At 39.9% G+C, this 14,219-nt stretch overlaps 1 protein-coding gene across 2 annotated transcripts in view; it reads right to left on the reverse strand.

Moving 5' to 3' along the window:
• Positions 1-12,488, reverse strand: part of OCA2 (OCA2 melanosomal transmembrane protein) — a 166,967-nt gene extending 154,479 nt beyond the window's left edge. The window contains exon 1 of one of the 2 annotated variants that reach the window (XM_069006263.1): positions 12,220-12,488. In XM_069006263.1, the coding sequence (XP_068862364.1) occupies positions 12,220-12,488 (269 nt within the window). Of the gene's footprint in view, positions 1-1,594; positions 1,675-12,219 lie in introns of those variants that run through there. The other variant, XM_069006283.1, reaches the window with a different exon arrangement.
• Positions 12,489-14,219: the final 1,731 nt, after the last annotated feature.

Here is a 14,219-nt window from a genome sequence, read left to right on the forward strand (position 1 = left end):
GTTCCTGAAATCGCATATTCCTCATGAGATATGTGATAATTTTTGTTATGTATGTTTTAAAAATTAGCACCATCCCAAAGCTAAATAAATCCTGGATACTGATCATCAGAAAAATAGATAGGACAATAACTCTTCACATACACATGAAAATCTCTGGCCACCCAGAAATGAGGCTACATAAATAAAACTTCATTCTGTGCTCCCAAAGAAAAAGAAAATACAAAAGGGAAAGTGTCAGTTCCCCTGACTTAAAAAGAAAATTCTTCATCAAGGGATTATCTGCAGAAAAGGGGAAAGCCCATGCTTACATGGCTGCTCTATGTCAGCAGCTTCTGTACAGCAGAGATGCAGTGGAGCACAGCTAATATAGATAGTTAAAGACAGAAGAAATTTTACAAGTGTTTTGATTCCTCAAGCAGATACAGTGCCTGAATAATCTATTAATTTTTCAATCAAAAACACTCATTAGCATTCTTAAAAGGATGAACTAAAACCACTATTTAAATGTTTAAAAAGCAGTTCTTGTCATTTTACCAAGTGTTGAACCAGACAGTTATGCAGCTATTTGATTATCTACTCAAATGGATCAAACAGGGTTAGTGTTCTTGAACCAACAGTGCCTCCAAATAAGAAAAGCTTGAAATGTAAGAGAAAGTGCAAACAAAACAGTTCTTGCATATATTTTTTCAATAAAACAGCTCCAGAAATCATTGACAACAGTTACTGCATCAACAACTCTCTTTTTAATACCATCTGCACAGGCACTTTGCAAAAAGAAATTATCCATAGACTGTGACATAGCAGGAAAATTGAAGGATATTCTGACAAAAATGGAAATGCAAAGGAGCCAAGTAAGTGGATACTCTTGGCAGCAGGGCAATAAATAAAATAAAAAACCAAAATAAACAGCAAACAAAGAAACAAAAAAAAGACACTAAAGTGCCCATAATCAGACATCGTTATTAAAAGTATTGTGGAAGTAGCCCTTCTGCACCTCAAGAAACAACATAAAATACTAGTTGTTCCTCTACACAAAAATAACAGTTAAGAGCACAGATAATGCAATCTCATTTGAGTTGTGGCATCTAGAGGTAGGCTACAATTGAAAAGAAATGTTTTAAAAACAAACAAACAAAAAACATTTATGAGAAGTAGAGATCCATAGCAGGTTGTCACAGAGAAAAAAATCATTTTGTACTATTTTTAGGCTATGGAATATGAAAGTTAATTAGAATAGTGGAAGAATTGAAGCTACAGGAATTATTTCCTCCAGTAGCATTAGGAAAAAGCGTGGGGTGAAGAGAAAAGATAACATGACACCTGGCAGAGCTAAAAGAACAGATTTTAACAAACTTAAGACAAAATCACATAGTCAAATTTTTAAAAGGGCATTGATTAGAAAGGATGGACTCCATCAACATTTTTTTGTGCATCACAAGAGATACGGCTGCAGTCTCAGCTCTGAAGTATTATTCCAGTTAATACATTGATTTATTTTGGTCAATAACTGTGGAAACCAACAAGCTGCTCTGAAAGTTTCACAGAGCTCAACTTTGACACAACCACTATGTACCCTTGAGCATTTGGTTTGTACCTGTGAGAAGTTTTAACATCAACAGAAGCAAGAACCCAAAACAACAGATGAAGAATGCACAGCTGCACTGGGGGGGCTGTTATTCACTTTAGATTTGGTTTAGGTGGGTGTTAATTGCAAGTAACCAGTAGTTTTGTGGGGTGTTAACATAGGAGCCAATGGGGATGCAGCATGAGTTGCAAGAAACTGCATAAAAGAGGCTTTGTAGAATAAAAGATGCTTTTTGCCACTGCCTGGAGTTGTCAGTGTTGTGACCTGCCTCGACAACGACAAATAACCTAATGCTGTAACCACAATACGACAAAGTGTGTTCCTACCTGCAACTTTATTGTTAATGAAGGCTAAATGTGGTACAGACCATGACACCCTGAAGATCTCATTCCTGAAGAGATATAGATGCAGCACAGGTGGGATCCAGCTGATTAATTTTGCATCCAAATAAATAAATTCCATTACAGATAAGGAAGCCAGTGTCAAGACTTAATTTAGATTACCTCAATGTATTATACGTATGACCTAAATCTTTTCAGGTTCATACAGAGTTTAGGAAGTATGAAGAGCCAGAATTGTCTATTCTCCAACCTATCTGCTTGAGCCTAAAACATTTTTGGATTGGCATATCAAGAAAATTAAATGATCAGTCCTACTCCAAATTGTAAATAGATTGGTACATTTGTTAACTGCTTTTGATGTAGAGTTCTTGTGTGTTCTGCCTCACAACATCAGATTTCCAGCTGAAAGAAAGCACGACAGGTCTAACAACATCAGTATAGCTCTATCAACTTTTGTTGACAGAAAAATAGATTCGAAACTGTGATTAGTACAATGTCCATACATACAAATCCATATGACAAATTCACTTCTATCAAGGACAGTGTCTTCTGTCAAAATAGGCAAGTCGGAATATTTCTGGCTCTGCAATCCTCTTCAATACTTCCATCAACTAGGAACAGGTTTGTAAGGAGTGCTTGTTGCCATTTTACTTATGGTTAGAAACAATAGTTTTCCAAACACTGATGTTCAAAGTTTTTACTCTGAAATATCACTACTTCCTACCGTTCTGGTTTGGCCTATTTTTGGGCACATACTACAATATGCCAAGTAGATGTGACTCAAAAATAATATCTAAGATGCATGAATTCCATTGCACCGCTTTGTAGAGCATTTGTTTTCATTGGCCTGCACTGGAAACCACTAGGAGGCCCAATGTACAGCAAACAGTGTAGCTTGGCAAAGAAAATATATGCTGCCAATGGTTGCAACAAAAAAAACAGGCGTTCATATAATATTACAACATAGCCCTTTTATCTTACACGATTAAAGACACATCAGAGAAAACAGAAGGGTATTCTTTGTTACCCTCGTTTTGGGATTATTCTTCCTTTTAGCAGACAGATTCACTAAATTCAGGTTCATCCTTTTCACTGTAAGAGGTTTACATGCTGAACCAGCTGTCAATAGACTTCTAAAGAGGATTGCAGGTCCCATGTCATTAACATGACTGAGGAGGCAGAGTTGCTCTTATCATTTCTAGGAAGATTAGAAACAAAAGAGTATTTGAAAGTGCTTTTACTTTTTTGTATTCTTGGCAGCAGAGAAAAATAAATTGTGTAAGACCACAAGAGTGGGAGGAAAAGTCACTGCAAAATATTTACTTACCCTACTCAGGATTAGAATTCTTACAGTAAATTGCTCAAAAGCATAGTGTTTCCTCCTCAAATACCAGGAGCAAAAAGCCCTGCCAGACATATCAGTTCAATGTGACTGCCAGTGTGGCCATCTGAGTGAGATGCTTTCATACTCCCCCACTGCCAGAGCTCCACTTCAGGCAAGGGAGTCCTTACAGAAACTCTGCTCAAGGGTACCAGGGAATGAATGGCAGATGGACTGTGTTTGCTGTCCTAAGTGACTAGCACAGAAAAGACAGAAAACCTCTGAAAGTGTGAATGAAGCCTTCAGCCTTTCACAGCTGCCTCTGAATGATGCTAATTCACACAGTACTCAGTAGCTTCTACTCCACTTTTTAAAACTGGCTGTAAGTGCCAATCTGTTTTGTATTTCACCCTGTCCAAAAGAAATATTATAAAAATATGCTAAGAAAAAAAATTAAAAAGCAAAACCAAACACAAGTGCATTACTTCTGAACCCACCCAGTTCTGACAGCCCTGACTCCAGCTGATGTTGCTGTCCTTGATGTAGCTCCGACCTGCTGTGGGCAGAGCTCTGCATGGTCTCTTGACTGCTGCTGGTCCATTAGCACAATTATTGCAGGTTGCCCCTGCAGCCCCATTAGCCCCTATCAAGCAGAGAATTGCTTGCTTTGTCACTGTCTGTAAGCATTTTGGTGACTCACTTATCAGAATACAGCTTTTGCTGTATTTCAGAGAGTAAATCACTTGAGCTCCTTATGTATAGCAGGTTTTTTAAAAAGCCATATGATTTACCAGGCTACAGACTGTGACCCTTTTTTTTAACTCGCTGTCTAATTTCTCCCATCTACATTAATCTGTTTTTCCATCAACTACATTCAATTTAACATGAACTTCAGTTCTTTACTATATGACCACCGCTGTCCGGGAAATTTTTGCTGCAGCTGAGGAATGATTTCCAGTGCTTTTAACACAAAAGGACAAAACACTCTGATGCTAATTAATTCTAATGAGAGAGAGATTTAAAGTTTGGGGCAGACTGAAAGATCCCTATCACCAGCAGAACTATGCTCTATAACATCTGGTTCTAACAGCAAGCTATGAAAGGAAAAAAAGAAAGGAAGGAAGGAAATATTTCTTTCTGTACCCCCTCGTGGGGTGAGATTGTTTTATTTTGTGAGGAATCATAGTCTTCCATGTCTTTATCTTGTTAACATGTCTTGCTTTTGTTTGAAAGACCAAACTGTAAGTAGTTGCTAGTGCAAGATATTCAGGGTAAGCAAGGAATGCTGCTAACTTGGCTGTCTGGCTTCAAGGTTTGGGACTGACAAGTTCATATTCTTGTTAACTGCAGCTTTGGGGGAGTTGAAATTTTTTTTCATATCTGCAGATTGATTGCATCAGAGTCTAGCTTATAACCACAGCACTAACCTGCTTTTACCTAATTCAATCCATAGCTCAGTACACCCTTCTCACACTCCATATTTCACACTGCATTTCACCTTCATCCTGTGTCCCTTTTTAGCAGCATGGAAGAGTTTCCATTCATCTTTCCCATTGCTCCTACTGCCTCTGCATTTTACTGGTATGTGTCCATATAAATGCTTCTCCTTCCACTTGTGTCTCAAAGTCCTCTCTCCGCCTCTGGCAGCAGTTCCCCAGCAGTCTGGGCAGAGAATGAGGCAATCTTTTTTGGTCAAATGTTCAGTATGAACTAAGCTAACCAAACTCTCACCTCATCACCCTGACTATTAGACTAAAGACTGCAAACCCTTCCTCTCCTCTCCTCTCCTCTCCTCTCCTCTCCTCTCCTCTCCTCTCCTCTCCTCTCCTCTCCTCTCCTCTCCTCTCCTCTCCTCTCCTCTCCTCTCCTCTCCTCTCCTCTCCTCTCCTCTCCTCTCCTCTCCTCTCCTCTCCTCTCCTCTCCTCTCCTCTCCTCTCCTCTCCTCCCCTCCCCTCCCCTCCCCTCCCCTCCCCTCCCCTCCCCTCCCCTCCCCTCCCCTCCCCTCCCCTCCCCTCCCCTCCCCTCCCCTCCCCTCCCCTCCCCTCCCCTCCCCTCCCCTCCCCTCCCCTCCCCTCCCCTCCCCTCCCCTCCCCTCCCCTCCCCTCCCCTCCCCTCCCTTCTCCTCTCCTCTCCTCTCCTCTCCAGACCCTTGTATTTTCAACAAAATAATAGTCATTGGAAAGAAGAATCAAGAGTATATAAACAAAACAATGCTGATTATCAGGAAATTTTCTTATAAAATAGAATACCTGAGTTATAGTTGCTGTTTTAATTGATGTTTCATTAAATATTTTGAAAATTACATTAAAAAGAAAAAAAATATTGTCTTGGAGTCTGGCCAATGGACTATGTCTGGCAGATGTACATGGACCCATACACTTACCAAGAATTGGGAGATGTGTGTTTAATACTACTCAGAGCAAAGCAGAGATTGTATTTCCACTTCCTACTGAAAAATTACATTAAGTGACCCCCACTGGCACTACTTCTTTTTTGATTAGACCATGAAATCAAGATGCCCTCTCCCTCTATGCCCTCTCCCTCTCAAGACATCCTCTCCCTCTATGCTCTGCAAAGTTCATGGGTTCCTGCTCTACCTCAGGCTCATTGAGGTCCACACCTTAAATTTCAAAGGCTCAAACTTACTGTCAAGCATTAGATTTCTCTCCATCATTCCCCTTCTCAATTATTTTGGCTTCACTTTCAGGTCTTGTCTTGTTCTACCCTTCAACTGCAGAGCCTGGGCCCACGGAAAAGTTGCCGTGTTATCATGCAGACCACTTACCACCCAAAAAAATTGCTGCAGTGGCTGCCTATATGCATGTCCACCTGATGTAGTAATATATGTAAGGACCATGGATTTCCAATGCTTTCTTTTCCTTCTTCCTAGTCACTGTCCATGAAAACTCAATTGTTCTTCCTCACATAAAACTTTTGCACATCTATACAGCAGAAAAATTGGGACAAAACTGAAATCTTATTAATAAGTGTAACTTTCCAGCTGCTAATGAAAAGTTATGATTTCTGTAAATCGTTTATTATGTCGGAGCTGCCACCTGCAAACATGCACATCAGCCAGGAGCAAAGCACACAGACCAATTTTTCAATGAAAAAGTTTCATGGTGACATGTTGAGCGTCTGAGTTATTTGCTTCATCATAGACAGCCAGCTACTCCTCATGTCAGCTATTTTAAGCCCCAGGCATGCCCTCCTGCTCAACTGGGACTGGCCCTGTGCAACACATTTCTTTTCTAAGTCTGACTGACTGGTTAGCTTAACGCTTCAATGTAAAAAAAATCATTGTTGACATTAAAAGCTTTTCCTTATTTAAGCAGAGGTTTGCACGAGGAAAGTGCTGTCCAGTCCAATCATGTATGTGACCGGCATCTTTCCACAACTGGCCGAAGAGGTCTCACAAAGACAAACCCCACGTTACCATATTATTAACTATTAGGAAAAGAGCAGCTGCTTGCAAAATTCAACAGCTTTGTGGAATGTCACAGGCACTCAAATGAAACATTTGGCTTTTGGAGGTTAGTACACTGCAAATTTTTCACTGAGTGCTAAGCTCAATGTTTAGCCTGACAGTTGGAAAAGTGTGAAGCAGTTAATTAGTACCCCCTAATTCTTTCAACAGAGCACTCAGAAACAAAAATTAATAATGGTGGGTTCTTGTTTACAAAATGTTCTGTCAGAGTAAAAAGCATTTGAGTGGCTACATGGGAGCACTGTGATTTTAGTCTGTCAACGGCAGAACAGAAATTGCAGTATATGACCAATCTGAGATACTGTGAATAATTATAAGAAATTAGCCCTGCGATGATGGATAATACAATGAAACAATGAAATTTAAAAACTTTGAACACAGAGAAACTTATAATGAGTGAGGCCTGTTTCTGTATGTTTCATTAACAGCAGAAACTATGTCAAAATCAGTCTTTTGCTGAACACGCCTCTTTTACTCAAATGAACTCACACTTTCTCCTTAAGTTATACCATACAACTACGTTTCAGTCTTCCTTCTGTTACCACTGCAAGACACCTTTTTCCCAGGAAATTCAGAAGAGCAAATTAGAATGGGGCAGCATAACCCCACAATAACTTATTTATTTGCCTATTGTGCATAATATGGTCTTTCTGTTATACTTCCTACCATTCAACCTAAAGTTTTTCTAGAGCTGCTTATTGCTTCTTTTGAGCTTTTCAGGCTTTGAATGGTATTTTATGATATAGTGGAGGCAACAGCAGGGAGCTTTAGTCTCAGCTGAGAGTCTCAGCAGTTCCATGCCCCTACACAGTTTGCTCATGATAAGCTGTGTTGCAGTCACATGTCTCCATGTAAACAATAAATGTTTGAGAGGGTCTATCTAAAACCAAATGAACCAAATGAAATCCATTACCAAAGTCGGACTTTAAAACTTCTTCAGTATTATTTGTTTACTGCAGCGTCATAGCATTTAAAATCCTCATGGGGAATCAAAACTCAGAAATATTCACTATGGATAAGAAATGGGAAGAAAGCCAGAAATGCCATCATTCAGGCAGCAAGCAAGATAACTAGGAGTCACTTGAGAATGCTGAAGGTAGCGGTTTGCTGTGAAGTCATCTATCTGTCCTGGACTCTTCTCTAATGTTTGTGTGATTGACATAAAAAATCAGAATGATTGCTACACAAACATGCAATTATGATGTGAAAGTGATGCTTTCTCTGTTTGACTGTTAAACAGAAGATGATCCCATTTTGTTCTAATAGCCAAAGATCAAAATTAGCCTTAGGATGCACAAAAAAAAAAAAATAAAAGTGGTTTTATTGTTTTCATGGAGTTTTTTTTCCCTCAGTCTTTTCCCCTGTCTTTTAAATTGTCACATAAATTAAAGAAGCTTTTAAATTGTCACATAAATTTTACTTATTTAGACAGCAACCATGTCTTCTTGACATCTAATTCTAAATCTCATAAACATTTTTTAAACGTAGCAATACATCAACATAATTAAAAATCAAAATTGAGATTTATAATCCCTCATGGCTAAAGACATAACTTCACTCTCATACTGACTTTTCACTATACAATACCGTCTCCTCTTCCAGTTTCTCCAGCTAACAGGAAATACGATTGCAATCTTTCTGCTGTTTTGCTACAAACCAAGGATTCAATAGACACTTTTGTCACTGACCTTCTCATTGCAAAACAATCTTCCTACTGATCCTGGGGCCAGAGATTCAGGGCAAAGGAAGAGATGGATTTGGTTGATTGTTTTTTCTTTATATTACATAAGTGAAACTGAGGGAGAAATGCTGAAAGAAACAGTTTTGCTTGCTGAAATACATTTTCAAGCAGACTAAAAAAAAATTGAGATTATTTTGTTATCCTGTAGATGGATCTTCTTAATGATGCACAAAGAATAAAGTCTTCTAAAGACTATCCTATTAAATAACCACAAAATTCCAGGGCTAAGTTCATCCAAATATAACTTCAGTGGATGATGCAAAGTAATTGCTTACATGGAATTAAGAATTACTGTTCACCTCATTTCTATAGATGCCTTTGATGATCACACGAACTCCTATGGCAAAACCTGCTTCCTGTGGATCACAGAGGAGGATTTCAAATTTGGTTCATATAAAACCATGCTGTTAAGTTCTTCCCATGCAAATAGCACTGATAATGATGAGACCAAAGGGCCTTTTTGGGGGCCACATTCTGTACGTACAGAGACATGATGGAAAGGAGTAGCCTGTGTCTTTGGAGATGACAGTGCTGACCTGAAGAGTGTTGCCCATGCTGCCACAAGCAGTGTGGAATCTTCCTGCAAGGTAAGGAGCTCATGAAGGGGGCTTGGACCAAGGTCCATTGACTGTGAAAGCCACTTTCATGTAACTGTAATGAAAAGGACCCCAGTCAAGCCAATGTTTAAAAGGCTGAGGAATTTGAGACAAATTAAAAATCAAAATGCAGACTTGATTGCCATTTATCAGTACTTTAAAAGCTGCATTTCTGATAGACCAAAGTATACCACAGGTCAGTGTAAACATACACCTAGGCCAGGTGCATTCCAACTGAACGAGATGTCACTGAAACTCATTCATGGTCCACTTCAGAGAGTCATGCCTACACTGCCCACAGCAAGTAGGACTGAAGGAAGTATGTTGTTCACAAGAAGGCAGACAGGCTTATTTCTAGGGGAAGGATACTATGGAAATACAGGATCATTGGAGTGACCATGGTGGATGGTCCAGACCTCCTCACACAGAGCCAAGAGAGCCAAAGGCAATGCAGTAAAACCTGGAGTCAGAAGGTATCACTCTTCAACATGGAAAGTAAATGAGAAGGCATTCTGACAGGCAGGCAGCCCAATAGGTACACTGACCACAAAATACCTGCAGGACTGTGCTGCAATCAAAAGGAAATGCTCAGTCCAAAATAGGGTGGACATCTCTGTCCCAGGGTAAATGGCCCTGCTCAACTCAAGAACACTTTCTTAAAGGTAATTTTAGAGACTGAGATAAATCCCCTGTTCCATTAAATAGATTCTTTGGAAAGTCTTGTCTCAGTGTACATTTGAAAAATTTAGAGAACCTGGGAATCTTATCCTGAAAGATAATTCAGCAATTCAATTTAAGTAGATGCATTAAAGCAAACCATACAGACGTGCCAATTTAGTGAACCATTTTATGGGAGGGAAAAAAAAAGATTTGGTCTCCTCGTTTTTTAATCATTAGTAGTTTTCTTTGCAAGAAAAAGAACAATTTACATTAAAAGCTAATTCTCATTCTAATGAAACTAATCAAACAACTTGTGACTCTGCAGAGGTTTATCCGTGCTTTTATCTGCATTCTGTTGGGTATGATTTAAGGGTAATTGCTCATACAGAGTGGTCATACAGGTCACACCTGTATGACACAGTATTTTTACTGCACCTGATGTATATTGGTTAAAACACACGCAACGGAGAGACTGATAAATTTAATCTCCATGCCCAAAAACAAAAACAAATCAATACTGGAAGAGCAAGAGGCAAAGAGAACAAGAAGAAATTTTGAGAGATCCTTTCCTGAACCCTAATATATTGCTATAGAAGATTAGATATACATTTGTCTGAAAGGAAGCATGGGTATGGGTATGGCTATTTAATTGTACATCTATTCCTAAATCACGCAGAGTGACTCCACTTAACACTAACAGTGTCAGCAAAAGACTTGGAGTTACTCCCTGTGCTTACAGGAAGGTGGGCTCCCCCATGATCTAGTATTTTTCATCTCTGGCACCTCAGAGGTTCACAGAAGTTGCATATCACTGCTACACAAATTCATATCATTCACTGAAAAACAATAGGAAGAAGTTTAGCCAGAATGGTGAAAGCTGGTCCATAAGAATACAATTGTGGATTTTGTTCACATGCCAGGATGGTAAATAGGTGAGTAAATAGCACTGGCAAACACAGCTGTAGCAGAACAGAGGTGTCAATTCACAAAAGAAAAATCTTGTCTTCAGATGCACTCGGTACTTCCCTTCTCTTCCCTTGCCTTCCCCCCATCCTCACATATATGTTGTACTTACCATCCTCTTTCAAAATAAGACATTAACTCATCCCTTCACATACTGAACTGAAGAACTTTTACAAGATTTGATTCTGTCCATAAAATTTCTTAGTCAGCACAAAAGAATCCTCAAATACTCAAAAAAAAAAAAGTCTAAAGGATTATAGGGCATTTTTGGTCAAGATGATAATTTGATTACTTTTTTAATATTTGGAAAGCATAGCTATAATGATTTCCAGTTCTCACTCTGACGGAAACACTTTCAGTTGCACATTGAAACCTTGACTGGGTTTGCTGTAGATTTCTATGCCATACTTACATTGTGTGTAAGTAAGTGGAACAGCAAAACTCATCCATCTAGCCTGGCTCTCCTTTGCTCAGGTCAGGGAAATGCCCCAAAATGCCCCAAATTTCCTTTCTTCCCAAGACAAGCACATTTCCTTCCAACTGAGATGGAGGGGCATGGGACAGATCTCAGCCCTGCTCACCAAACCAGAGATGTGACCAACACAGCCAGAACTGTGGGGAGCCCCCAGGATGGCATCTCCCACATGACATGATTTTCCTGATTTGTAGCCACACAACAGTCTCCAGCATCCAGGTTCCAGATGTAGTGCTGACACTCTACTTCACAACTGCAGTGTAAGCCTTGCTCAATGCAGACACTGCCAGGCAGCACTTCAAGGCCTGTGCTCTGCAGCAGTTTGGATTAGGTACAGCACTTCTCTCACTTTGGGTTCTGTCAAGTCACCTCTAAAGATTCCCAAAACTACCCAAAAAAGTTGACAGTCCACCCTGGCTGCCTTCCACTCACTGTGGTTGCTGCTGGATCAAAGCTTTCAAAATCCACCTGAAATATTTTGGGGTCTATAAAATATTTCTAAGTTCTTAGAAATAGAATTGCTGATGTTGTATCTGTCACAACAGGAAAGATTAACACCCCTGCCCAGCAACCTGCACTTTTCCTGATGCGGGAGAGGATGCATGAGGAGCACACACTCCTTGTCCACTTGATGTGTGGTGTGTCAGATGTCAGAGTTGTGCTATATTGTGCCATTTTAGGGTTTGCAGCCTTAGCTGTAGTGACGTCTTTATGATGCATTTTTCTGAAAGAGGTATAGGGTGGGATGTGAAAACTGCTTTATCTCTGTGTGTTTTCTGACACCAAGTAGAGAAGAAAAGCCAACTGTCTGATCTTGAAAACACAGCAAAATTGGCCCATGGCGGCTATTAACACTGAGATTAGTTTAGAAATCTGGTGATTCATGACCCCTCCATGGCAATTACAACTGCTCTGATGTTCCATTAAGGTTTTGTTTCTTTGTGTGAGTTGAAGAAATATTCATTTAATGAACATATGTATCTGTCCTGCAAGGAAACAAAAATTAATTTTGATTTGGAGAAAAAACATTCTGTTTGTTCTTATTCTTACCTTCCCTGCATGGGCACAGGAGTGAAATCCTTCCCCAGAGCAATGCAGCTATCCTCCCCTATTGCTGATTTTTCACACAGGGTCTGTGGCTCTCCAAGACTCGCTACCATGACAGGATACTCTTTTAATAACTGCAGCTCATTGCAATTTCTGGTCACTGGTTTGGCTGCCACCTTTGCAGATAAACTGGTTGGATGTGAAGATGTCTGATTCAGCTCCATCTCTTGTTGAATAGAAACTGTATTGTAATCTTTGTTATCCAAGTACATCTGTCCCTGGGGGGCGTTCTCCTAAAGAAAGTGCAAACAAATATACTAGGATTAAACTGAACTGACTCAATGTTTACTGCAGTACAAGTATTTTTAAGATGCCAATCAAAATTTTTTGAATGCATTTTTAGGTATTTCCCTTGTTCATTTATTTACGTCAGTAACAATTACAATGTTTTAAACATCTTTGAAACGTCAAAATTAGCCACTATAAGCACATAAATAGATAAATAGATGGGTCTTCTACTTTTTCCATGTCTACCATGATTTTCTCCCACAAATCTCCCAGTGACTTGCACTGACTTATCCCATAAAATAAGCCAAAATCATCTCTGCATCAGTGGCACAAGAGTTGCAGCTGCAGAACATCTTCTCAGCTTACAAGAGCACTGCTTCAGCATCACCACACAGCTTTTCTCCAGTAGCTGTGGTGGTAGCAGCCTCATAGAAGCCATTGCTCTCCACCAGCCCTTGTGCTCCCTCAGACAGCCCTGTCCTGCTGCAGATCTGCTGTTGATGATGGATCCTCATTAAGCAGAGCAGGTACTTGAGTTTTATAAAGACAGTGTGCCATTCCAGCGGTTGCCAGAGGCATTTATGAAATGTGAATCAAACATTGATGAAAATTAGGTTTTATGATAAGATTATTAATGGTGATTATAACAAAAAAAAATAGTGCATAACAGTCAAAAAGCTTTTATGTTCTCATCATTAAAATTCAGCGTGAAAAGTAATAAAAACCACTTCAGAATCCCACAAAGTGCACAACTCAGACATGACGACCAAATTAAAGATCAGCCTGTCTTAAACACATGCTGTGGAGTTTAATCATGGGAATATTTCAGCATAAAGTGCCAAAGCCACTGCAGAGGACAGCAAGAACTCAGGAAACAGGCCCGTCAGCCTCCAACATCCTTCTGGTGGGGGAGCAGAGCCTTGTCAGAGCACATACCTGCTCCTCCCTGCAGAGATCTCAGCACAGGACACTTAGGTACTCCTGCAGAGCTGTGGGGCAAAAATAGCACAATAATAAACTCTGCTTCAGTCCCGATGGGAGAAGTCACTTGAAACAGAAATGACAAACAGCAAATTATGATTTTGTGCAGATTTGAGCTCTCATGCCCTTGCAGGTTAGAAGGGAACGGATGTTACTGAAAAAAAAGGACTGCAAATACAAGCTACCACAAACACAGGTCTTGACTCTGAGTAAAGGCAGGCTTGCTAACCAAATCTAAATCAGAAATTCCCCAGGTGGCATACCTTTCCCCAGTCCTGCATTTCTATTTCTTTCTATTCTCAATGCCCTTAGTTCTCATCTCCTAATATTTTTCACTTGTCCTTACAAGTAGATTGATAAACTTGACTCTTCCCATCACTGCACAGTAACTAGAGTACTGTGTCCAGTCCTGGTCCCCACAATTCAAAAATGGACAGACTGGACGAGTCCAAAGGAGGGCCACAGAGATGATCAAAGAGCTGGAGAATCTGCTCTATGAGAAAAGACTAGAGGATTGAAGTATTTTCCCCCTTGGGAACAGAAGGATCTCGTTGTAGTTTCAGTAGTTAAAACGTGACTATAAAGAGGACAGGCTCTCTCTTCACAAGCAGCCACACAAAGAAGAAAAGAGACAATGGGTATGATTTCCATGAGGATAGGTTTCATCTCAATACAAGAAAGACATTTTTTGCAGTAAGAATAACAGCAACAACATCCCTGGGGGTAGAGGTCTC

The sequence above is a fragment of the Aphelocoma coerulescens genome, chromosome 1 (genome assembly GCF_041296385.1).
Source record: "Aphelocoma coerulescens isolate FSJ_1873_10779 chromosome 1, UR_Acoe_1.0, whole genome shotgun sequence".
In the NCBI taxonomy this organism is placed as follows: domain Eukaryota; kingdom Metazoa; phylum Chordata; class Aves; order Passeriformes; family Corvidae; genus Aphelocoma; species Aphelocoma coerulescens.